Source organism: Marmota flaviventris, chromosome 8, assembly GCF_047511675.1.
Source record: "Marmota flaviventris isolate mMarFla1 chromosome 8, mMarFla1.hap1, whole genome shotgun sequence".
NCBI lineage: Eukaryota > Metazoa > Chordata > Mammalia > Rodentia > Sciuridae > Marmota > Marmota flaviventris.
In genome coordinates this window covers 1,511,677-1,535,443 of record NC_092505.1, presented here as the reverse complement: position 1 = coordinate 1,535,443, position 23,767 = coordinate 1,511,677, and the positions used below count along the sequence as shown (strand labels likewise).

Sequence of the window (23,767 nt, the reverse complement as noted above, 5' to 3'; positions counted from 1 at the left end):
ATAATGGCTCAAAATTTTCTTTTCTTTTCTTTTTTTAAGAGAAAGAGAGAGAGAGAGAATTTTTTAATATTTATTTCTTAATTTTCGGCAGACACAACATCATTGTTTGTATGTGGTGCTGAGGATTGAACCCAGGCCGCACGCATGCCAGGCAAGCACGCTACTGCTTGAGCCATATCCCCAGCCCCATAAAAATTTTCTAAAAATAATAATACATTTAATGTTACAGATCCAAGTTCAGAAAGTCCTAACCGGTAATAAAAATTATTTTTTTAAAAAAGTCATTGTCAGATCAGTCGGGGCAGGCAATGGCCAAAGGAGGCAGATTTAAAAAGACCGCTGAACAGGCTTTATTGAGATATACCAATGAACAGGCTTTATTGAGATATCACTCCTGGGTGGAACTCAATCAGACCCACAGAGGGGACAGGGGAAGGGTCTGAGGAGAAACCATGTGGAAGCTCGACCGGACTGGACTTTTATGGGGCTTACAGCAGGAAGGGAAGGGCTTGGGACAGGAAAAGGTGTTCCTAGGGTCCCTTGCCCCCTTGGAGTTGGTCAGGGGAGTTGGCTGAACTCCAGGATTGGCCAGGGGGTCCTGTTGATTGACAGGCATTAGTCAGGAGATCTGGCTGATTGACAGGCATTTCCGCCAGCATCTGGTTGCTGTTCTTTTCCTGGCACGGGCTGCTTTGTTCTAAGTTGCCACTAAGTTGCCACCAAGTCGTGGCCACCGACCTAACATTCCAGCCTTTTTGGTGATATAGGGCAGCGAATTTCGTCTGGCTACTTCCTGCTTGTTTAGGGATGTCATAGGGGGGAGTGGCTCGGATGTAGGTTCGGTGGGGAGGTGACTGTAGGGGTGTAGGACCATCTGGTTGTAGGTCACTCTGGCAATTTCACTCCGCGCTTTCGAGCAAACCTGAGGAGGCAGGGAGCAATCATTAGTAGAAGCCTTATTACTAAAATAGGAGTGAGAATGGGAGTCAGCCACGCAATGAGGATTGAATTTAGCCAGCCTGGCCAGGGGTCACTTGATGGTTGCTGTTTAAGCCTTTCACCCAAATGACGGAGGGTGTCAACATTCTCTTGGACCAATCCAGTTTCATTGATATAATAGCAGCATTCTTCTTTCAGGAACAAACAGGTTCCTCCTTTATTTGCTGTGAGGAGATCTAGAGCTCGACGGTTCTGCAATGAGACTTGGGCAAGAGATGTTATTTGCCTTTGCAGGGAAGGGAGAGAAGTGGCTGATGCCTCTACTGCTTCCCGAAGTTGTTGTTCAAGCTTCTGAGTAGCGGTTACTGCATAACCAAGTCCTCCTGCCCCAGTCCAGAGGGAGGAGGCCAGGGAGAGTCCAACTACTCAGTAGGAAGATGGCCCTTCTTGTCCTGGAAAGGGAGGTGGTGACAAGCCATGTTAATTCAGCCTCACTGTACAGAGTTAATTGGGGACCAAGGTGGAAGGAACACAAAAAGCAAAGGGCATGTTGAGGCTTAGATTTTTTTGTTAGGGTACCATTGCACCAGAAAAAAAACCCAGGCGGAGCAAAGGTTAAGGAAGAAATTTGAACAATCTGGTCACAGGGTGCAGAACCTGAGGAAGCGTAGCAGCAAGAGAAATTCCCTGATGAGTTACGAAAAAGAGGTACTTCCTCAAAGGCTGGAGAGGGAGGTCCTTGGGGTCTAGATGAGGTATTGAGTGGAAAATCAATGGGAATCGCAGTCAATGGAGTACGATCCAAACCATAGGTGTCAGGCCAGCGCTTACAAGATTCCTCAGTTTGGTCTGATATGAAGTGTAGCATTGCTAAACATAAGTGGGATGAGGTGGCCCGGTTGAATCCAGTAACATTAAGGATGAAAGGGCAATCGCCTTGGCCCATAAACTGAGAGCGGGTGGTGCCATCCTGTTGCCATGTCCCTTGGATGTAGAAGGGCCATCTGTGGGTTGGGATAGAAGCTTGAGAGAGATTAGTGATTAGTAAAAGAAGGAGAGGGTTGGCGAGAAATCTTGAGTTCGGTGGGCCCCAGCATGGAAGTATGACTGTATGGGGTCGTTGGGGGATGGGGAGCCTCCACGTGATGTTGAGGCCTTTGGAGACTAGTTGAGCAACCTGAGAAGTGAGGGTTGGACCGTTGTCGGACTGGATGGAGGTAGGAAGTCCAAATCTGGAAATGATCTGCTCAATGAGGATGGAGGCGACGGTGTCAGCGGTTTCCCTGGATGTAGGGAAGGCTTCTATCCAACTGTAAGAGAGTGCTATTCCAAAATCACAAACAGTTAAATCCTGTGTCAAGGCCTGACCAAAGAGGTAGGGACTGTCCCTGAAGCCTTGGGGTAGGCCTGTCCATGTCAGCTGTTGAAACCTAAAGAATGTAGGGTCTTTCCATGTGAAGGCAAAGAGGTATTAAGAGTCAGGATGCAGAGGCACTGTAAAGAAATCAACTTTAAGATCCAGGATAGTAAAGTGAGTGGTCAAAGGGGGATATGAGTAAGAAAAGTGTGAGGGCCAGGAACCACCAGGTGGATGGGAATAACGGCCTCGTTAATTAGGCAAAGGTCCTGGACTAAGTGATAGGCTTCTGAGGGTTTGCGTACCAGAAATATGGGAGTGTTGCAGGGGGAGTCTTAGGGACTCAAGGAAGTTTAGTTTGGGGTTTCAGCTGGATTCGGCCTGGCTTGTGGTGGGAGGCTATGACTGGCGTGGAGATGTCCCAGATCTGGGGACAATTAGGTCAGGTCATTAGAGAGGGTAAGAATTAAAGGCAGAAGGAGATCGGTGGTAGTATTCTTGGGGTGTAGTTGGAGGGTGGCTCCTAGTAATTGGAGAACATCTCTGCCTAGGAGAGGAACTGACAGGATGGAATGACCAAAAAAGAGTGAGTGAAAGGGTGTCCCTCCAGGGCACAGGCCAGCCTTACAGTTCTGTTTGGGAGAAGGGTTTGTCATCGATCCCCATAACTGAGACCTGGGAAGGAAATAGAGGCCAGAATGGGCAGGCAAGACAGAATAGGTAGCCCCCATATGGACTTACCCGCTGCCTGGAGCGTTACCCTGGGCTCAGTGAGGGTGATGGGGATCTTCAAGTCTGGGCTTCTTCAGTCTTCTGCAAACTCCAATAGTTCAGGAGAAGGGACTGCCTGACTGGTCATACCCCCTGCGTAGAGGTGCCGAGGAAGGGCCAGCCATGGGGCAGTCAATCTTCCAATGTCCTGTCTGGTTATGGGTGGGGCATGGCCTGGAAGGAGGCCATGAGTGTGGGCATTGGCGAGCCCAGTGACCTTCGCATCCACATTTGAAGCAAGCCCCTGATGGAGAGGAATGCTGAATCCTCCAAAAAGCCCTCGTTTGAGCCGTAGGCCTCAGGGCCGCTGCCAAGGCTTGGGTGTGGAGTGTTACCTTTTTCTGTAATTGAGCCTGCCTGACTAACTCAGCCGACTCCTCTCGGGCATTATAAACTTTAAAGGCCATTTTCACCAGGTCTTGGATGGGGGTCTGAGGGCCCTCCTCAGCTCATTTGAGCTTTTTTTCTAATATCATGGGTTGATTGAGTAAAGAAATGGGTTGCTAACACTGTAGCCCTGGTGGGAGTCTCAGGACCCAGCTTAGTATATTTGATGAGAGCCTCTGTAAGGCGGTTGAGAAATAAGGCTGGATTTTCATCAGGATTCTGGGTAATTTCCCTCAGTTTATCGAAGTTAACTACCTTATTAGGAACTGCTTGCATGCCTGCTATAAGATATTGGACCATGAGAGCACAGTGACGGCGACCTTGTTGGCCATCTTGATAGTCCCAGTTAGGTTTGGTTAGGGGAACAGCTGCTTCACCTGTGGGGAGAGTCATATCTGTTAAACGAATTTGGTCAGCATGATCTCCAGCAGCCTGCTGAATGCAGGCTCACTCATCTGGGGTCAGAGTAGAGGACAGAACAACAAAGACGTCGTGCCAGGTAAGATCATAGTCTGGGAGAGATATCGGGATTCCTTAATATAAGCAGAAGAGTCAGCAGAAAAGGACCCAAGAGGTTTTTCAATCTGGGAAAGATCTTGAAGCGAACTTCTCTGAGAGGACAAAGAAAGTGTGGGTTATCTGATAAGAGGGATCAGGAGAAGGGAGGGGTGAGTGGGTGGAGGTGATCATGGCTGTAGGAGATGAGGAAGAGGAGAGGGGTGGAGGAGGATGGGGAAGGGTGGAATCAGTGGAAGAGGTGAGCGGAGAAATCAAGGTAGCAGGAGAGGAAGAAGAGAGTGGGGGAGGGGGAAGGGCTTATCAGTAGAAGAGGTGAGCAGAGTGGGGGAGGAGGCTCGGAGGGATCTGGAGATCCCACCCCCTGCAGCCAGGTGGGACCCATTCTGCCTGCCAGGGTGGCAGAGGGAGCCAGCAAGGGAGGGAGGAAGGGCGCACGTGTCTGGTGGCCAGGCAGACTGGAAGCGCGCAGACTGGGCTGCGAGCAGCGAGCAGCGGCTGCAGAAGTGGCAGCAGGGAGGAAGAGGGGACATGGTACCGCTAGGATGCCGCAGTCTGGCTGGGCACAAAATCACGAGCCACTCACAGCCTTGTAGATTCAAACAGCAATTCTTTATTCCCGAACTCTCACCTGCAATCTACACGCACGTTCTGGGGAAAATCCACACCTCCACCGGGCTCTGCATCCCAAATACCCTCTGAATCCCGTGAGAACTCAAGGAGCCTGCACCTGAGGCAGCAGGATATGCCCTATTCCCAGCAGGATCCACCCTAAACCTGGACCCACCCTAATCCAGCAGGATCCTCCCTAAACCCGGATCCACCCTAAACCCGGATCCGCCCTAATCCCTGAGCAAGGTCACCTTTCAAAACAAAACTCTCAAACATTCATGCAATGTCACTGCAAATGACCTGGGTCCAAGGCAAGCCCATTTTCACAATGGAGAGTCCTCCCTGTAAGCAACATTGGGTAGGCTGACAAGGAAATTGCCATGCGTCATTCCTACTTGGCTATGGCTCTCAGCACTAGGAGGGAGAACAGACATGAAGAGCAGAGGGAAGGAGGCAGAGGGCAGGTCGGGAGCAGAGAGCAGAGGGCAGGACGGGAGCGAATCTCAAAAATCCTGAACGTGGTTTCCCACTTCCCTATCCGGCGACAGAAATTGTCCAATTCAGTGAGGGTTTAAAATCAACAGTTCTTTCTGGGAGCCATTATGACCAATTGTCTCAGTGCAGTAAAATACCAGGCGGTTCTTAAATGAGCCCTAACTTGGCAAAATTTGAATATAGACACCCAAGGACTTTGGGGTCTAAGGAGAGGACTCTGCGTTTCCCATGACCTTCTGGCACCTTCGGGGGTGAGTGGGAGCAGAAAAAAGGCATCCCAAATTCTGTCTGCACTCACCTACAGAGAGATATGGGCCAGGGTGGAGGTTGAGACGTCCCTTCAGCCTCTGCGGGCCCCAGCAGTTGGCCAACCTGGTTGGTGGGGGGCTCTCAGGAGGACTGGGACATCTCCACAGTCCCCAGAGCCCTGAACAGAATGGGCAGGGCCTATGGCACTTATGGATAGACCCCACGGACAGACAGAAAGGATCTGGAAGGTCAGGGGAAAGGAGGAACTTACCCCACTCCTGTCAGCTGGATGAAGGGAGAGAGAAAGAGTTGCTTAGAAATTTCCCAGTTGGTTTCAAGGGGGAAGGGATGGGCTTCAATCCCCTGAGGGAGAAGCCCAAAGATCCCTTCCTGGGTGTCGGCACCAAGATGTCAGATCAGTCGGGGCAGTCAATGGCCAAAGGAGGCAGATTTAAAAGGACCACTGAACAGGCTTTATTGAGATATCACTCCTGGGCGGAACTCAATCAGACCCACAGAGGGGACAGGGGAAGGGTCTGAGGAGAAACCATGTGGAAGCTCAACCGGACTGGACTTTTATGGGGCTCACAGCAGGAAGGGAAGGGCTTGGGACAGGAAAAGGTGTTCCTAGGGTCCCTTGCCCCCTTGGAGTTGGTCAGGGGAGTTGGCTGAACTCCAGGATTGGCCAGGGGGTCCTGTTGATTGACAGGCGTTAGTCAGGAGATCTGGCTGATTGACAGGCATTTCCGCCAGCATCTGATTGCTGTTCTTTTCCTGGCGCGGGCTGCTTTGTTCTAAGTTGCCACTAAGTTGCCACCAAGTCACCACCACCGACCTAACAGTCATACCATATTCAACTCTGAAACCAAGGATAAAGAAAACATCTTGCCTGTAGATAGAGATGAATGGAATAAGAAGAATCACACACCCACTGCCAGATATTCAAACCAGAAGATAAGGAAGTGACAGGAAATAGTAAACTTCTATACCCAGCAACATGTCTTCCAAAAGTGAAGGCGCCCCAGTGGCAGACCAGATGGAGAGAGCTCGCTGCAGCCCACCAAACTTACCGAGAAACACTAAAAACTCCAGAAAACATGAAATGACCACGATAGCAAATGAGACCCAGAGTAACAAAAGACCTGATGGGGTGGCTTTCCCATCTGCTCCTGCCTCCCAGCATGACACGTGGCCCTGTGGGCTGTACACATGGACACACAGCAAAAGCTCCAGGGACAAAGAGACCCTGCAAGCCAAGCAAGTGGTGATTCCCAGGCTTGGCTGCCAGTTTGGTCTGGACTCTCTCAGCTCCTTCTCAAGGAGGACCCAATCATAAGAGGGGTGCGAGGGTGGACTGGAAGTCGCACACCCATGCTGCTCTTGAAGGCAAAAGCATCTCTGGCCACAGTCATCAGGAAAGGGCAGCTTGCGGTCCAGACAGGGCGGGGACCCTTGGCCTGCGAGGCAGTATGAGTGGTGCAGGTTCCTAGGGAAGTTCCCCTTCACAGCCAGAGTTCTGGGAAGGGGCCCCTGGAAACTGGGGAATGTGACAGATGATTCAGGAAGAAGAGAGACAGAGGAGGGACCTTGTGTTTCAGTGTGAATCGCCTCAGCTCCAGGCTGACCTCCGTGCTGCCCCTTCACACAGAAGGGGACGCGGCAGCACAGGAGGGTTTCAACACCCAACTTGAGAGCACTCTTGGCCCCAGACAGCGGGTAGAGAGGCAGGCTAAAGCCAAGAGCCTGGACACCTGTGCAAGCCCCAAGAAGAACACTGACATGTCCCAAGAACTGTAGCAGGACCCAGAGGATGCGACAGAACTTCAAAATGTTCAGCGTAGAATTCACAAACTTGGTATACAAATAACAAAGAAAATATGATGATTTCTTAAGGGAAATGACAACAGATACCAACAAAAAGACTCAGATTTTGAATTACCAGACCAAGAGTACAAGGACCCTGCTTAGCATCTGGATGGCCATCTTAAGTGACAGCTGCCATTTTAAGGAAAAGGTTTCGCTTTCCCTCTCAAGGACGTTTCTGAGAAAGGCTCAGCACTCCCTCACACCAACCCAACCCCTAACCACCCGCATTAGGACCCCCCTCTGACTCCTGAGCCTCCCCATAAAGTCCCAGAACTCAAGCTGCTTTGCTCTTGTCTCCCACAGAGAGGTGGCCTGTGTCTGTCAGCTCTGACAAGTAAACTCTGTGTCTGTTGATGCCTGGTCTCCGCCTTCACTTCTCACTTTCCCTTCTCTTTGGTACCAAAACCCAAGATCAGGTTCCCCGGTGTGCCCACTTCCCTCTTTGAGGGTCACTGAGCATCCCTGGGCCCTGATCTGGATTCCATCATGGGACCAGGCCCTCCATTCTGCAGAACACCCTCTCTTCACCCACCACCAGATATTACAAGGAAGACCCCTGTCTCTGGTCGACCTAAATGACCTATGGGTCCTGGGAAGTGACCACTGATCGTCCTGCACTCCTAGGGTTACTGTGTGGGTGGGGGCACCCCCAACCACAGTTCTCACAGCTACGGCTGATCCCTACTGTTGACCAGGTCTATAGGTGGTTTTTCATTTAGATCCTGGATTTTGAGAAAAAAACACCGAGGACAATTGGGAATTGTTCCTGGTGAGACAACCTCTTAGCTGTGGGTTCATCTCTACGGGCTTCTGCCCCTAATACGCAGTCCCAGCCAGGTGCCCAAGTGCCCCTATGGGCTACTTCACCAATGCTTACTCAGCAGTGGTGATGAACCCCTGAGCTTAACCATCCTCTCAACTAGGTAATATTAGAGACTGGGGGACGCCCCACCTCTAAACTCACCTCCTCTGTCTCACCATGGGCAGCTCCTCGTCCATGCCCTCCCATAGCCCCCTGGGCTGCCTCCTGGCTAACCTAGGGTCTCTCTCTCTCACCCCGGACCTAAACCCCCAGAAACTCATCCACTTGTGCAATCAGATCTGGCCTCAATATCCTTTGTGCGCCGACTCTAAATGGCCGCTTAGTGGCCCTCTAGATCCCAATATCATCAGGGATATTTTCTACTATCCTGAGTGTTTGGGAAAATGGAAAGAGATTTCATACGTTCAGGCCTTCTCCTCCCTACGTTCTAAGCCCTCTCTCTGCAATTCCTGCTCTCCCGCACAAGTCCTCTTAGCTCTCACCTGCTCTGCGCCTGCTTCCAAAGGGACAGAAGACCCTACCCAGGACTCCTTCTCCTTTGACCAGCGGATGAGCCCCCGCCATACCACAATTCTGTTTCTAGTGAAGCCTCTGCAGCAACTGTCCCCACATCCCTCTGCCCTTCTCTCCTCCTGCCACACGCTCACATATTACCACTGCTCCACCTGCATCTCTGTGTCCTCTACGCGAGGCGGCTGGGTGGATGGTGTAATCGGGTTCATGTGCCTTTCTCTTTGTCAGATCTTTCACAGATGGAAAAGCAGCTTGGGACCTATACTTCAAGTCCCACCACATAGACCAAAGAGTTTCAATACCTGACTCAATCATATAAGTCAGGTATTTGATATTGATAAGTCAGGTATTTGACCTTCCACGATGTCCATATGATCTTGTCTAACACCCTACTGCCTGAGGACCGCAGGCGAGTTTGAGAGCAAGCTAGAAATTATGCTGATGAGGTACATCAGACCTCCCCTGCCATCCGATGGGCACTAAGGCAGTCCCTGATCGGGACCCCAGTTGGGATTGTAATTTGCCTAGAGGAGTGACTCGTAGAAACCAATTCATACTTGCCTCATGGCAGGACTTAGAAAGGCAGCCCACAAGGCCAGCAATTATGAAAGGCTCCAGGAAATCTTCCAAGATAAGAATGAAACCTTCAGCATTTTTAGACCCCTGCCCAGGGTTTATTGCAATATACTAACCTGGACCTAAGGCTCCAGATGGGAGACCACTACTAAGGACCTACTTTTCCTCACAGTTTCCCCAATATTAAGGCCAAACTAAGGCACCTCGATGGGGCCCCTAACTCCCCAAGCTGAGGTTCTGCAAGGGGCCTTTAAGGTGTAGAACAGGGGAGACAAGAAGGCACAGAAGGAGAAATATCAGATGGTAGCTCAAGCCATCTGTCCAGACTTAGCATCTGTCCCTGGTTGCACTGGCCCACGGGAGGGTCTCTGCAGGTTTTTTAAAATGGAGTTGCTTAGGCTCAGGCCTAAGGCCATCCTCACAGTCACTGAACATCCCCGAGCCCCAATCTGGATTCCATCCTGGGACCAGGGCCTCTATTCTGCCGAATGTCTTCTCTGCACCCACCAGACCCTGTTTTATATGTGGTCAGATGGGTCACTGGGCTCGTCCATGTCCTAAGCCTTACAAGCCTCCAGGCCCTTGTCCTAAATGCCATCAGAAGGGATACTGGGCTGTTGACTGTCCCCGAGCCCATAACGGGCCCCAGTCAGCCAGCTCTTCTGGTTCCCCTTTCCAACTCTTAGGACTGGCTGCAGAGGACGGACGAGGCCCAGCTCCCCATCACCTGACCACTAGCATCACTCTGCGGGAGCCCAGGGTAACTGCATATTTCAGGTGGGCCTGTGTCCTTCCTCCTAGACACCTGGCTACACATTCAGTCCTCAAGGGATTGTGAGGGCCTACCACTCCTTCTGTGACCTCGACTGCCAGGGTAGAGGGTAAACCTGGCCAACCCTACAGACACCCGGCCTTGTTTGTGCCTTGGGCTCTCTAGTTTTTACCCACTCTTTTTGGTCATTCCACAGTGTCCTCTTCCCCTTATGGGAAGGGCCATCCTCACACAGTTGGGGGCTACGCTTTCCTTCTCCCCTCATATACGCTTCCATCCAAACTCGCGGCCGTTCCCCTGATCCTCACCCTGACCTTAGGACCTTCCCCTGTTTCATCTGCCAGGCCTCCCATTACCCACTTCTGAGGTGGACCCTACTGTCCGGGATGTTTCAAGTCCTTCTATCGCCTCACGCCACAAGCCCATTCACATCTGTCTCAAAGGCCCCCTCCATGTTCTGGCCCAATCACAACACCCGCTCCCCTGACAAAAACTCCTGGGCTTACACCTATCATTCAAGACCTCGTGCAAAAGGGCTTCCTCAGACCTCCTCATTCCCCTTATGACACCCCCATCTTGGCAGTGAAAGGCCTAATGGTTCCTACCACTTGGTCCAAGAGCTCCTTTCCGTGAACTCTGCGTGGTCCCAATCCATCCCGTGGTAACAGATCCTTGTACCCTTCTCTCCTCCACTCCTTCCGGGACCTCTTAGTGCTCAGTGCTAGACCTGACAGATGCCTTCTTCTCTATCCCCTCCATTCTCACTCTCAGGACACTTTCGCCTTCCCATGGACAGACCCTGAGTCAGCTGATGGGGACAGTTTCCCCCAAGGGTTCCGGGACAGCCCTCATACCTTCAGACAGGCCTTGGCTAAGGACCTAGCATCCACACATCTCACTCAGCCTGTGGTGCCACAGCATGTTGATGACCTCCTTTGCAGTCCCCCCTTGAGGTCAGCCATCAGGACACCTGTGAACTTCTCCACTTCCTTTCTGCCCGTGGCTATAGGGCTTCTCCATCCCAGGTACAGCTCTCCTTGGCCATGGTGACAGACCTAGGCCTCCTCCTGACCCTACACACAGCCATGTCAGTTGACAGAAAGGCCCTCATCACTAACATACCAACCCCTCTACTGAGGAAGACATTCTCTCCTTTCTGGGTGTGGCGGGATTCCTCAGAGCCTGGATTCCTAACTACTCCTTATTGGCTAACCTCTATATGATGGCCCAGGACCCCTCTCTGAACCCCTATTGCCTCCGTTACAGAGCCCCTCACCAGGCTCCAGCAGGCCTCCTCCAGCCCCTCTCTCCATCTCCCTGAGCTCACACGCCCACCTCACCTTCAGGTGCCTGAAAAGCAGGGATTTGCTCTAGGGGTCCTCGGACACATGCTGGGGCCAACCTTTGCTCCTGAGGCCTATCTATCCAAGGGTCTTGACCCTACTGATGAGGGATGGACCCTTTGCCTACAGATGTTGGCCGCAGCCTCTCTACTCATAAAGAAACCCACCTTGGTGCCCCACTCACCGTCCTGGCTCCCCGTCACCTAAAGGATCTCCTCACCTACCAGGGCTTACACTCCTTACCCCTGTCCCCTTTGATCTCTACAGGTTTCCCTGGTGGGAGATCCAGTCTCACTGTCCACACCTGCTCACCTTTAAACCCTGCTACCCTCCTCCTCTCACCCACTCATGCACTGAGACTCTGGGGCAGCTCCTTCCACACCCCTCCCCCACACAGGAGGCCCCTGCTCCAGGACACATGCACAGGGCCCACAGATGGCCTCTCCTTCCTTCAGGAGGGCGTCGTCAGGCAGGGTCTGCTACCATCTCTCTAACCTCGGCTGTGGAAGCCGCTCCCCTCCCCAGTAACACATCCACTCAGCAGGCTGACCTGGTGCCCTCATCAGAGCCTTCACTGTGGCAAAGGGGGCCTCCCCCAACGTCTACGCTGACTCTACTTTCCACCTACTTCTCTCCACTCTGCTACGTGGAAGGAGCGCGGATTCCTGACCACCAAGGGGACTTGAGTTACTAATGCCCCTTTACCTCTGTCTTCTTCAGGGCTCAAAGCTTCCCTCTGCCACTGGAAAATCACATTTCTTTTTTTTTTAATTCTTTTTTTTTAATTTTTTTTAAAGAGAGAGAGGGAGAGAGAGAGAGAGAGAGAGAGAGAGAGAGAGAGAGAGAGAGGTTTTTTTTTATTATTATTTATTTTTTAGTTTTCGGCGGACACAACATCTTTGTTTGTATGTGGTGCTGAGGATCGAACCCGGGCCGCAAGCATGCCAGGTGAGGGCGCTACCGCTTGAGCCACATCCCCAGCCCCTGGAAAATCACGTTTCAAGTCCCACCAGACAGACACCTCCTGTGTGACACTCGGCAACAACAAGGCAGACTCCAATGCGAGGGCCGCGGTGCTGCGACAGCCTAGTCCACCTGCAGTCCTTGGCCTTGCTAGTCCCTGACGGACTCTCCCCCAGCTGATACTCAACAGAGGCTCACCTTCCTTCACCCCCTCACCCCAACACCACACCTTTAAAACAACTTCTCACATCCCACCTCAAACTCTCTCCAGAGGACCTACAATTCCTCTCTACCCTCTGCCTCCTGTAAAATCTGCCAGAAACCCAATCCTACCTCCAATCTCCACCCCCTGCCTTCCTTTACACCAGGCAAGAGGACATCTCCCTGGCTCTGATTGGCAGCTGGACTTCACCCATGTGCCCTCGGTCAAGAGGCACAACTTTCTCTTGGTACTTTCAACACTTTCCGGGATGGGTCAAGGCTTTTCCTACCACCAATAAGTGTGCCCCTATGGTGGCCACATCCCGGTTGAACACATTCTTCCCGATTCGGCCTCCCCTCCTCGCTCCAGTCTCAGTGGTCCTGAATTTACTCCCCATGTTTCATGTCAGTAGCTAAGGCACTCAACATCTCCTGGCATTTTCATGTCCCCTGGCATCCCCAGTCCTCTGGCAAGGTGGAACGTACCAACTGGACCTTGAAGAACATTCTCACTAAACTATCCCTTGATTACATTCAGATTGGACTAAATCCTTCCCTGGGCTCTTCTAGGTCTCAAGCCTTCCCAAGGAAGCCACTCCACATCTCCCCTCTGAGCTCCTATATGGACCCACCTCCCTGCTCAGCTCAGCCCCTCTGATTCTCCACTGCCCCTTGCTCCTCATCTTTTCTGGCCCCTTCTTGCACACATTAGGAACCTTCTTTGGCAACACAGTGATGCTGTTCTGGCCAAGCCTAGTTCTGCCTCTTCCTTTCCCACTCGGTCTCTGGCGCCCTGGTACCTTTAATCCCCCAACAGGCACCTCCCCTTAACTCTCTGCAAAGTGGACTGGACCTTATCGGTCATTCTTACCACTCCCTTGGTGGCCCACCTTGAGGGCCTCCCATATTGGGTTCATAACTCCCACTTAAAGCGGTTTCTCCCCCTTTTATACAGAGACACCCACAGGCCCTCTCAAGCTGCCTTTCTCCAAGGCCGGAACCCCCCCCCCCTTCCTTCAGTCTCTGAGTGCTAACAGCCATAGCCGAGTAGGAATGAGGCATGGCATTTTTGGTTGAAAGGTGACACCAGCAAGCCATTGAGATGATAATGGTTATGTTAACATGTGTATTCAGTTGGATATTAGACCCCTGCTGTCCACCTCAGCCTGCTACTTTGGAGCTCTCACAGGGATCCCCGGAGAGTTCCCATTGGTTGGGGAAGTGCGGTAGGAGGGATTTCTGGAGGAGGGATTTCCGGTTGGTGTGGTGTGTCCTGGGAGAAGGCCGCGTGCGTGGCGTTCGCGGGAGTTTTGGAAATAAAGTTTGTTCCTGCTTGAGTGGCTTGTGATTTTGTGCCCAGCCAGACTGCGGCATTTGGTGGCCCAAATGAAAGTGAAATTGCTCACCCCTGAGGGAGAGCGAGAAAATGGGTGACCATTTCAAAAAACAATATGTTCTTGTTTTGATTTATTTTGTTTTTGTTTCAAGCTGCCTGTCCCTAGAACTTTCTCAGGCAAACTGGGAAAAATGGTTGGCTCAAGGTTTGAAGTTGTTCGACCCTGAGGAAGAGAAAATTGATACAATGATTTTTGTTCTGTTTTTGTTTCATTTTGCTTCGGTTTTGTTTTATCTGTTTGAGTTGCATTATCCTTGTAGCAGAAATATGGGGTCAGAAATTAGCAAAAAACAAACCGAAAGAATGTTAAGTAAATTGTTAGAGGAAGGAGGCACCCCAGTAAAACCAAAAAGAGTCAGGGCATACGTTGATACAATACAAAAATGTAGCCCATGGCTTTTTAAGGAGGAGTTGTTGAATATATCACAATGGGACCATCGTGGTGAAGATTTAAGGGACAGGGAAAAGAAAAACCCAGGAACTCTGCCAGTTGGCACATTGCCATTGTGGATGATGATATGATTTTGTTTGCCTACTCCAAACCTTTCAGTTCAGATTATAGTAGAAGACATATTAGATCAGGAAAAAGAGGAGGCCTCTCGAGATAGTTAGAAAGGGGAAGAAAGTTTAGAGCAGAAAAAGCCATCAGGGAAAAAGTTACAACAGGAGGCTGCTACTAACACCTTTCTATAACCAGAGGGTGTATGTGTCCAACCAACAGCTCCGCCTATGGGATCCTCAACCCCCGTAGGTGATAGATGGGATCCTGAGACAGGACCTCAAAGAGTAGCATGCCCTGTATTTGAGGCGGCAGGAGGGCAGCAAATTCACCATGTTTTATATTTCAAAACAGTGAAGCAGCTAAAAGAGGCTGTAACAACCTATGGTCCTCAAGCACCCTTCACTGTAAGCTTGGTCGAATCAATTACCAACTTGAACATGACTTCAGCAGAATGGACTAGTGTGTGTAAAGCTGTGCTAAATGGAGGACAATACATGTTATGGAAGGTTGCCAATGAGGAATTCTGCACGGAGACGGCTAGGCGAAATGCAGCAGCTGGTTATCCTCAGAGAAATCTAGATATGTTAGGAAAAGGACCTTATGAAGGTCAGCTGCAACAAACTGCATATGATCCGGCTATATATTCACAGATTGCTGCAGATGCAGTTAGGGCATGGAAGACTTTACAAGGACATGGAGATTTACAAGGTCAATTATCTAAGGTAATACAAGAAGCTAATGAACCTTATGCTGAATTTGTAGATAGGCTTATTCAAACAGCTACAAGAGTTTTTGGGGATACAGAGCAAACAATGCCATTAATTAAACAGCTAGCCTTTGAGCAAGCAAACAGATGGTGTAAGGAGGCCATCAGACCATGGAAACATGGAGATTTAAACACATATATCAAATTATGTAGAGACATTAATGAACAAGGACAAGTCCTGGCAGCTACAGTACAACAGGCTTTAGATGCCAGGCCAAAAACATGCTACAATTGTGAACAAATAGGACATTTTAAAAGGAGTTGCCCCATAGGAGGAAGGTTTAACAAAGCTAGGTATCAAAGGAGTAGAATACCGGGTGTTTGCCCACAATACCGTAGAGGGAGACATTGGGCTAATGAATGCCATTCTCAAAACACCATAGAGGGAACTCCATTATCAAAAAACGGACAAGGACCAGGTGTTTACCCACAATATCGTGGAGAAAAGCATCGGGCTCCATTGCCAAAAAACGGACTGGGGGGCCCAATGGTCCGGGGCTCACAAACACAAATATATGGGGCAATGGAGGAACCCAGCAACCCCATCAGGGTAGTGCCCAGGACACATTGTCCATTAAATCCCTCATCAGACAAACCAGAGGGAATTCAGGGTTGGACATCTGCACCTCCGCCAGAGCAGTACTAAGTCCAGAGATGGGAGTTCAAGTCATTCCCACAGGAGTAAAAGGACCTCTTCCCCAAGGTACAGTAGGCTTATTATTAGGATGCAGTTCTTCTACACTAAAAGGACTTATGATAAGTCCTGGGGTAATTGATCCTGATTATGAAGGTGAAATAAAAATTATAGCCAGTTCTCAAAGAGGTATATCAGTAATTTCACCAGGAGATAGAATAGCACAGTTATTAATAATACCCAGCCTGCATGGTAAATTTTCCAGTCGTACTGTAGAAAGAGGTTCCAGGGGAATAGGCTCCACAGGTGTAGATTGGGCTATGCTGTCTTTAAATTTTGATTCTTGCCCAATGCTAAAACTAAATATTCAAGGACATGAATTTAATGGGCTACTGGACACAGGTGCTGACCTTAGCATCATATTTCATCAAGAATGGCCAAAACATTGGCCATTACAACAAGCCACTCAAACGCTTCGAGGCCTAGGAATGACAACTAATCCCCATAGAAGTGCGATGGTTTTAGATTGGAAGGATCCTGAAGGATGTGAAGGAACTATACAGCCATATGTATTGGATCATCTTCCTATAAATTTATGGGGACGAGATGTCCTAGATCAATTAGGTTTGACATTAACAAATAACATCAATCCTAATGTGCCCACTACTAGGGCTAGACAAGGTTTTAGGAAAGGAAAAAGATTAGAAAAACAAGAACAAGGTATAGCAGCACCAATTCAAATAGATAAAGGAATAAATAGACATGGATTGGGTTTTCAGAAGGGGTCACTGAGGCAATCAAAATTACTTGGAAATCAGAAAGACCAGTATGGATTCCTCAGTGGCCCCTGACTAAAGAAAAGATACAAGTAGCCCATGACCTGGTCAAACAACAATTAGCGGAGGGACATATACAACCTTCTGTATCTCCCCATAATACTCCCATTTTTGTCATCAAAAAGAAATCTGCTAAATGGAGATTATTGCAAGATTTAAGAGCCATTAATAATGAGATGGTTATTATGGGACCTGCTCAATCGGGGATTCCCCAATTGTCTGCTTTGCCAAAAACCTGGTAGGTTTTAGCTATAGATATTAAAGATTGTTTGTTTTCAATTCCAATTCATCCTGAGGATAGTCCAAGTTTTGCATTTACTATCCCTGCACTGAATCATGAAGGTCCTGATCAGAGATATGAATGGAAAGTACTCCCTCAAGAGATGGCTAACAGCCCAACTATGTGTCAAATTTATGTTAACAAAGCAATCCAGCCACTTAGAATTCAAAATCCTGAACTACAAATATTTCACTATATGGATGATGTATTATTAGCACATAAAGATAAAAACACATTGGTAGAATGTTATGCCACACTTGCAAATTTATTAAAAAATTATAATTTAGAGATAGCAATAGATAAAGTACAATTAAATCTTCTAATTAATTATTTAGGAGTTCTATTATCCTCAACCATGGTCCGTCCACCAAAAATTCAAATATGAGTAGATCAACTCAAATCACTTAACGACTTTCAAAAGTTATTAGGAGACATAAATTGGATAAGGCCTTATCTAGGCATACCAACAGGAGAGTTGGGACCTTTATTTGATATCCTAAAAGGTCCATCAGATCCAAATTCACCCCGCATGTTAACACCTGAAGCAAGAAAGGCATTAAAAATTATTGAAACATATATGGAAAATATGTATTTGGATAGAATTGATATAAGTTTGCCTTTATTATTTATTGTACTACCAACAAAAAATATTCCTACAGGAGTATTTTGGCAAGAAGGTCCATTATTGTGGATACATTTATCTTATTCTCCTAACACTATTCTTACTAGGTATCCTGAGGCTGTAGGACAATTAATACTCAAAGGAATAAAAGCAGCAAAGGGAGTGTTTGGCATTTCTCCCAATAAAATTATTACTCCATATACTATGGATCAAATTGATGAGTTAGCTAATGAGTTAAATACTTGGGCAATGATCATGTGTAAATCTAATGTTTCATTTGATAATCACTTACCATCTAATCCTTTGTTGTCTTTTTGGTCTTCACATCCTGTAGTTTTTCCAAAAATGACAAGAAAAACACCTATCATGAATGCTCCAAATATATTCACTGATGGGTCAAATAATGGTACAGCAGCAGTAGTTACCCCTGATCAAACTTTTACATTTTTAGTACCCAAACAATCAGCTCAAAAGGTAGAGCTTAATGCAGTATTACAAGCTTTTTGATGTTTAAAGATTCGGTATTTAATTTATTTTCTGATAGTCAATATATAGTTAATGCTATAGTATCCCTTGAAGATGCTGGTAGGATTTTCCCTTCCTCTACTGTTTTCTCTTTGTTTTCCACTATACAAAGTCTAATCTGGGACAGAAAAGATCCATTCTTTATGGGACATATCAGGGCACATACAGGATTGCCTGGAGCCCTTAGTTTGGGCAATGATTTAGCAGATAAAACTACACATGACATACATATTTTCTCTACACTAGAAGAAGCTATAAATTTTCATAAAAGGTTCCATGTCAATGCTAATACTTTACAAAAGCAATTTAAAATAACTAAGGAACAAGCCAGACAAATAATAAAACAATGTCAAAACTGTGTGACCATTTTACCACAAGTTAATCTTGGAGTCAATCCTAGAGGACTGATACCTAACCATATTTGGCAGGTGGACGTCACACACTTGCCAGAATTTGGAAAATTAAAATATTTGCATGTTACAGTTGATACTTCTTCTGGATTTTTGATGGGCTCCCTTCATGCCGGAGAAAAAACTAAAGATATTATAGCTCATTGCTTACAAAATTTTGCCACTGTGGGCATTCCAAAACAGTGAAAAACAGATAATGGCCCTGGCTATACTTCTACCTCTTTTAAACAAGTTTGCTCATCATTTGGCATTACTCATATAACAGGAATCCCATACAATCCACAGGGACAAGGCATAGTTGAAAGAGCTCATCAAACTATTAAAATGTACTTATTAAAGCAAAAAGAGGGAATTGGGAAGGGGTATATATCCCCAAAGATAAACTTAAAATAACCCTTTTTACTCTAAACTTTTTAAATTTGGATTCATCAGGGCTTAGTGCTGCAGAAAGGCATATGTGTCCAAAAAATGTACATAAGCCTAAGGTAATTTGGAAGGATATTCTAACAGGACAATGGAAAGGTCCTGACCCAGTGATTGTCTGGAGTCGGGTTCTGTTTTGTGTGTTTCCACAGGGAGAACAGCAGCCGATTTGGATTCCAGAGAGACTAACTAAAGCGATTTCTACAGACCAAAAAGAAGATGATTTGGCTCAAATCCATAACAGCTGATATCCAGAGCTCCAACTTGGCTATTCTTGATCTGCAACAGTGGTTCTCCCACACCTGGAGGCTAATGAATAATGAACACCATTAAAGCCTATTTCAAATGTAAAAAACCTTGGGGCTTGCTTGTGGGAATACCTTCAGACCCATTATGCAAGTTACAGGAAAAAGGATGGGTTATCCAAAAAGGAGTCAAACCCAGGTGGTAACCAGGATGTCTTTTTCAATATCTATTTTATTATTGCCTTTTCCCACATCATAAAGTTCTATTTTATTTTTTGAGCTCATTCAGACCTAGGTTAGCGTTTTTCTGATCAGTTTTATTTTTTGACTGTGGAATTTTTAAACATTGCAATGGAGATTTCACCTGTGAAAAGCTACAAGGCCTTTACTTTGGCTTATGTGTTGTATGTTTTGTGTGCACACTTGTGTTTTGTGTTGTATGTCTATATGTGCGTATGTCCATAGATCATATATGAGGAGCACTCATGAAAAAATGGATCCAAATATTTTTATTATTCAAGTGATTTAAATGGTTTAATTTAAATTGGGTGAACAGCTGTTGAGGATTGTTTTAATATGTGAACAAATAAGGAGGTTAACAGATGTGTTTGTTTACTTTCACCTTTCCTTTTCATTATATTTAATAATTCTGTTCAGGATAATGTAAATTGTTCAGAAAATTGTTTTCTTAGTATCTGTTGGAATGTTACATACATATATATATATATATATATATATATATATATATATATATATATATATATTTTTTTTTTTTTTAGCCATCATTGCCAGAATTCCTATCTTCATCCCAGTGCCAGTGAAGACAATGATAAAACCAAACTACAGCTTCTTCGATAGCTATCATAGTAAACTGTATAAACTGATGCATCAATGAATAATAACTCAACAAGTAATGCTCAATCAAGGAGTCGATTTACTTTGGGAGGAAATGGACATATTGATAGATTCCTCTGCTTTGAACTGCTTGAAGAACTTGCCTGGACTATGCATCACTTGTATGCATTGTGAACTATCTGTTGGTGCAGCGAATTGTGGTAGTGCTGGCGTATCTTTGCTGATAGTGTCACCGGTGGTACAATTTTTCAAAGGAGCTGTCAATTGGCTTAGTGTCATGGCACTTCTGTATCCTCCTCCCTTCTGCTAGTGATGGTCTAAAATTTGGGGGCCAACAGAGGTGAGGCAAAGAACCTCACCACCCCCCACTGGCACCAAGGACAAATTTGGGGGCCAACAGAGGTGAGGCAATGAACCTCACACCCCCCACCCCCACTGGTGCATAGGCCTATCCACAAGTATGGCTGTATGCTGGACCGGTAGTCAGTGATGGGTAAGATCCAATTGCAGTGGTACCAACCTAAGACAGGAGGCTGACGCCTTGAGGTCAGCTCATCCAATGACGGGTAAGGGCCATATGTAGTATTGGACAGCCTAACAGGCACGGTCCCTAAGCCACATGCTTGGTGCTTAATTAAACAGAAGGGGGTAGATGCTGAGAGCCATAGCTGAGTAGGAATGATGTATGGCATTTTTGGTTGAAAGGTGATACCAGCAAGCCATTGAGATGATAATGGTTATGTTAAGATGTGTATTCAATTGGATATTAAACCCCTGCTGTCCACCTGGGCCTGCTACTTTGGAGCTCTCGCGGGGATCCCGGAGAGTTCCCATTGGTTGGGGAAGTGCAGTAGGAGGGATTTCCGGAGGAGGGATTTCCGGTTGGTGTGGTGTGTCCCGGGAGAAGGCTGCATGCGTGGCGTTCGCGGGAGTTTTGGAAATAAAGTTTGTTCCTGCTTGAGTGGCTCGTGATTTTGTGCCCAGCCAGACTGCGGCATCTGAGGACCACACTTCCCTTTTCATTTTTGCCCTCCTCCCTCCTTCTGCACTCACCAGGAGTTACCAGTCCAATTTCTAGGGACTCACAGCAACTTGCTCAAACCATACTAACCACCCAGTCCCAGCTCGATTCTTCAGCTGCTGTGGTTCTGCAGAATCCAAGGGGCCTTGATCTTTTCATGGCCAAAAGAGGCGGACTTTGTCTCTACAGGATGAATGCTGTTTGGTGTCAATCAATCTGTAGAGCAAAGGACAGATAAACAACTCCAACAGGACCTTGAAGGTCGGAAACAACAGCTCTCCTCTGCTGAAGGTGGCCACCAAGTCACCCCTTCTCCAGTGGGCACTTCCTCTCCTGACCCCTCTCTCTCCTTGTCACAGGCCTTCTGTTAATGCTTGTCCCCTGCATCATTAGATTGGCTCAAGACCAGGTCCAAATAATCTCTAACCAAACTGTAAACCAGCTTTTGTTATAGGAATACCAATCCCTCACCAAAAATTGGGGAACCAGGGATAGTATTCCACCACCACTTGACCTCCATCATGATTCCAGTGACATCCTGCACCCCTAATGAGAGATTCAAACACCCCTTCCCAGCAGGAAGCAGTTATAGAAGATTGACCCCTGTCCCTGTTCCCTAAGGGGCCCAATAAAAAAAAAAAGGGGGGGGGGGGAATATAAGGTCCTTGCTTAGCATGTGGATGGCCATCTTGACAGCCTTTGCTTTCCCACCCAAGGGCCTTTCTGAGAAAGCACTCCCTCACACCAACTCAACCCCTATCCACCCGCATTGGGACCCACCCGTCTCTCACTCCTGAGCCTCCCCATAAAAGTCCCAGAACTAGACTCTCCCACAGAGATGGCCTTTGTCAACTCTGACAATACACTCTCCTGCGCATCTCTGCCTGCTGGTCTCATCTTTCATTTCTTGCTTACCCATCTCTTATTCCTTGCTTTCCCTTCACCCTGTCTCTAAATAAAATACAAAATAGGGCTGGGGTGTGGCTCAGTGGTTGAGTGTCCCTGAGTTCAATCCCTGGTATCCCCCATATACATATATATATTTATATGTGCAATTACTAGTTTGTTCTTGGACAGTGTAAAAACATGTGATTTTGTCACATTAGCACCTTCAATGGGTTGAGAATGGAGGTATGAGGAGGCACATTTTTGGCATGCGTTACTGAGGTTAAGATGACACAAACTCAAATTGGAACATTAAAGTCTTAGAATGTTAAAGTAATTGTTGCCCAAAGTTCAGTCCTTGTTCCAGATGCCAATCCAGTAATGAGGATGTGACAGGGTCCACTTGATGCTTTGACTATATCCCTGTGGCTTTAGAACTTTTTTTTTTCTTTTCCCCAAGCTTTTTCTCCTCTCTGATCTACTTTTCCCTCAACTTCTCCTCTATAATCCTCATTTTCCTAAACTTTTCCCTGATCTTCTCTGATATCTTTTTCCCTCAACTTCTCCCTGATCTTCTTTCCCCTGATCTATCCTTCCTAAAAGCAATAAACTAATTTTTTCCTTTTTCTCAAAAGCATATCCTTGTTATTGGATTGGCTTCAGGGACAAGGACCAAGCTTTTAGCAACAAGGATATGATTTTGAGAAAAAAGGCTTCTTGCTTTGATAGCAAAGGGGAAACACAGGGGACTGCTGCCCCAGAGGCTGTGATTCTGCCCCTCTGCAGGAACAGGGGGCTGTTAGAGAGGTGGTTCAAAGGCTACATCCCAGGGTTCTCTGTTGAATTGTGATTTGTTAATTTGGGAGACAGTCATTTCTGAGATCTTCTGGTGCCATCCCCAAAGTCTTGTTTACTTCGTTCCCAGGGTGGGTGCATGCTCAGGGACAGATAACTCTGCCTAGGATGGGAAAGAAGGTGACCCTGTTCCCCCTAAGATTGAGGAGGATCAGGGAGAGAGGAAGAGAAAGAAACAGGTCCATTTTTAAAAAAAAAATATTTATTTTTAGGTGTAGATGGACACAACACAATGCCTTTTTTTTTTTTTTTTTTAAATGTGGTGCTGAGGATCGAACCTGGGTCCCGCCAGTGCCAGGCGAGTGCTCTACCGCTGAGCCACATCCCAGCCCCAGAAACAGGTCCATTTTTAAAATAAGTTGCAGCGGAAGATCAGCAAGGGCTACATTCAAAGCATAAAGTGGACCACTGTTGCATTTCAGTCTCCATGGTAACATAAGGAAAAGAGCTCTAGAATATATGAAAAAGAAATGATGAATGAATTTAGTATTTTTTTAACCAAAAAATTAGCTAAACTCAAAAGAAGATGGTAATGTAGAAAGAAGTGGTACCCTCAAGAGATTAGGGAAACTCTCATAAGGCCGTCACACAAAGAAATATTGTACAATTCCCTTTCTATACAAGATACTTGGAGCAGCCAAGTCTGTAGAGGCTCAGCAGGGCAGTAGTTGAAAGAGCTGCAGGGAGGACTGGGGAGTTGTTTTATGGGATCAGAGTTTCGGTTTTGCAAGATGAAAAAGTTCTGGAGATGGATGGTCGTGTTGGTTGTACAACATGAACGTACTTGTTCCTGAAAAGTCTACCTAAAAATGGTCAATAATCCCAGTGGCTTAGGAGGATCACAAGTTCAAAGCCAGCCTCAGCAACTTAGCAAGGCCCTAAGCAATGCAGGTAGACCTTGTCTCTAAATAAAATATAAAAATGGGCTGGGGCTGAGCAGCAGCACACTTGCTTGGCATGTGTGAGGCAGGCACTGGGTTCAATTCTCAGCACCTCATATAATAAAATAAAGGCCTATCAACAGCTAAAAAAATATTTTTTAAAAAGGGCTGAGGATGTGGCTCAGTGGTTAAGTGCCCCTGGGTTCAAATCCTAGTACAAAAAAAAAAAAAAAAAAAAAAGGCAAGAT

At 47.1% G+C, this 23,767-nt stretch overlaps 1 protein-coding gene across 1 annotated transcript in view; it reads right to left on the bottom strand.

Annotated features, from left to right (window-relative positions):
• Positions 1–349: 349 nt before the first annotated feature.
• Pttg1ip (PTTG1 interacting protein) overlaps positions 350–23,767 on the bottom strand; it is a 43,832-nt gene continuing 20,414 nt past the window's right edge. Inside the window, exon 6 of the mRNA XM_071614976.1 lies at positions 350–922. Within this exon, the coding sequence (XP_071471077.1) occupies positions 900–922 (23 nt within the window). The 3' untranslated portion in view covers positions 350–899. The remainder of the gene's footprint in view (positions 923–23,767) is intronic.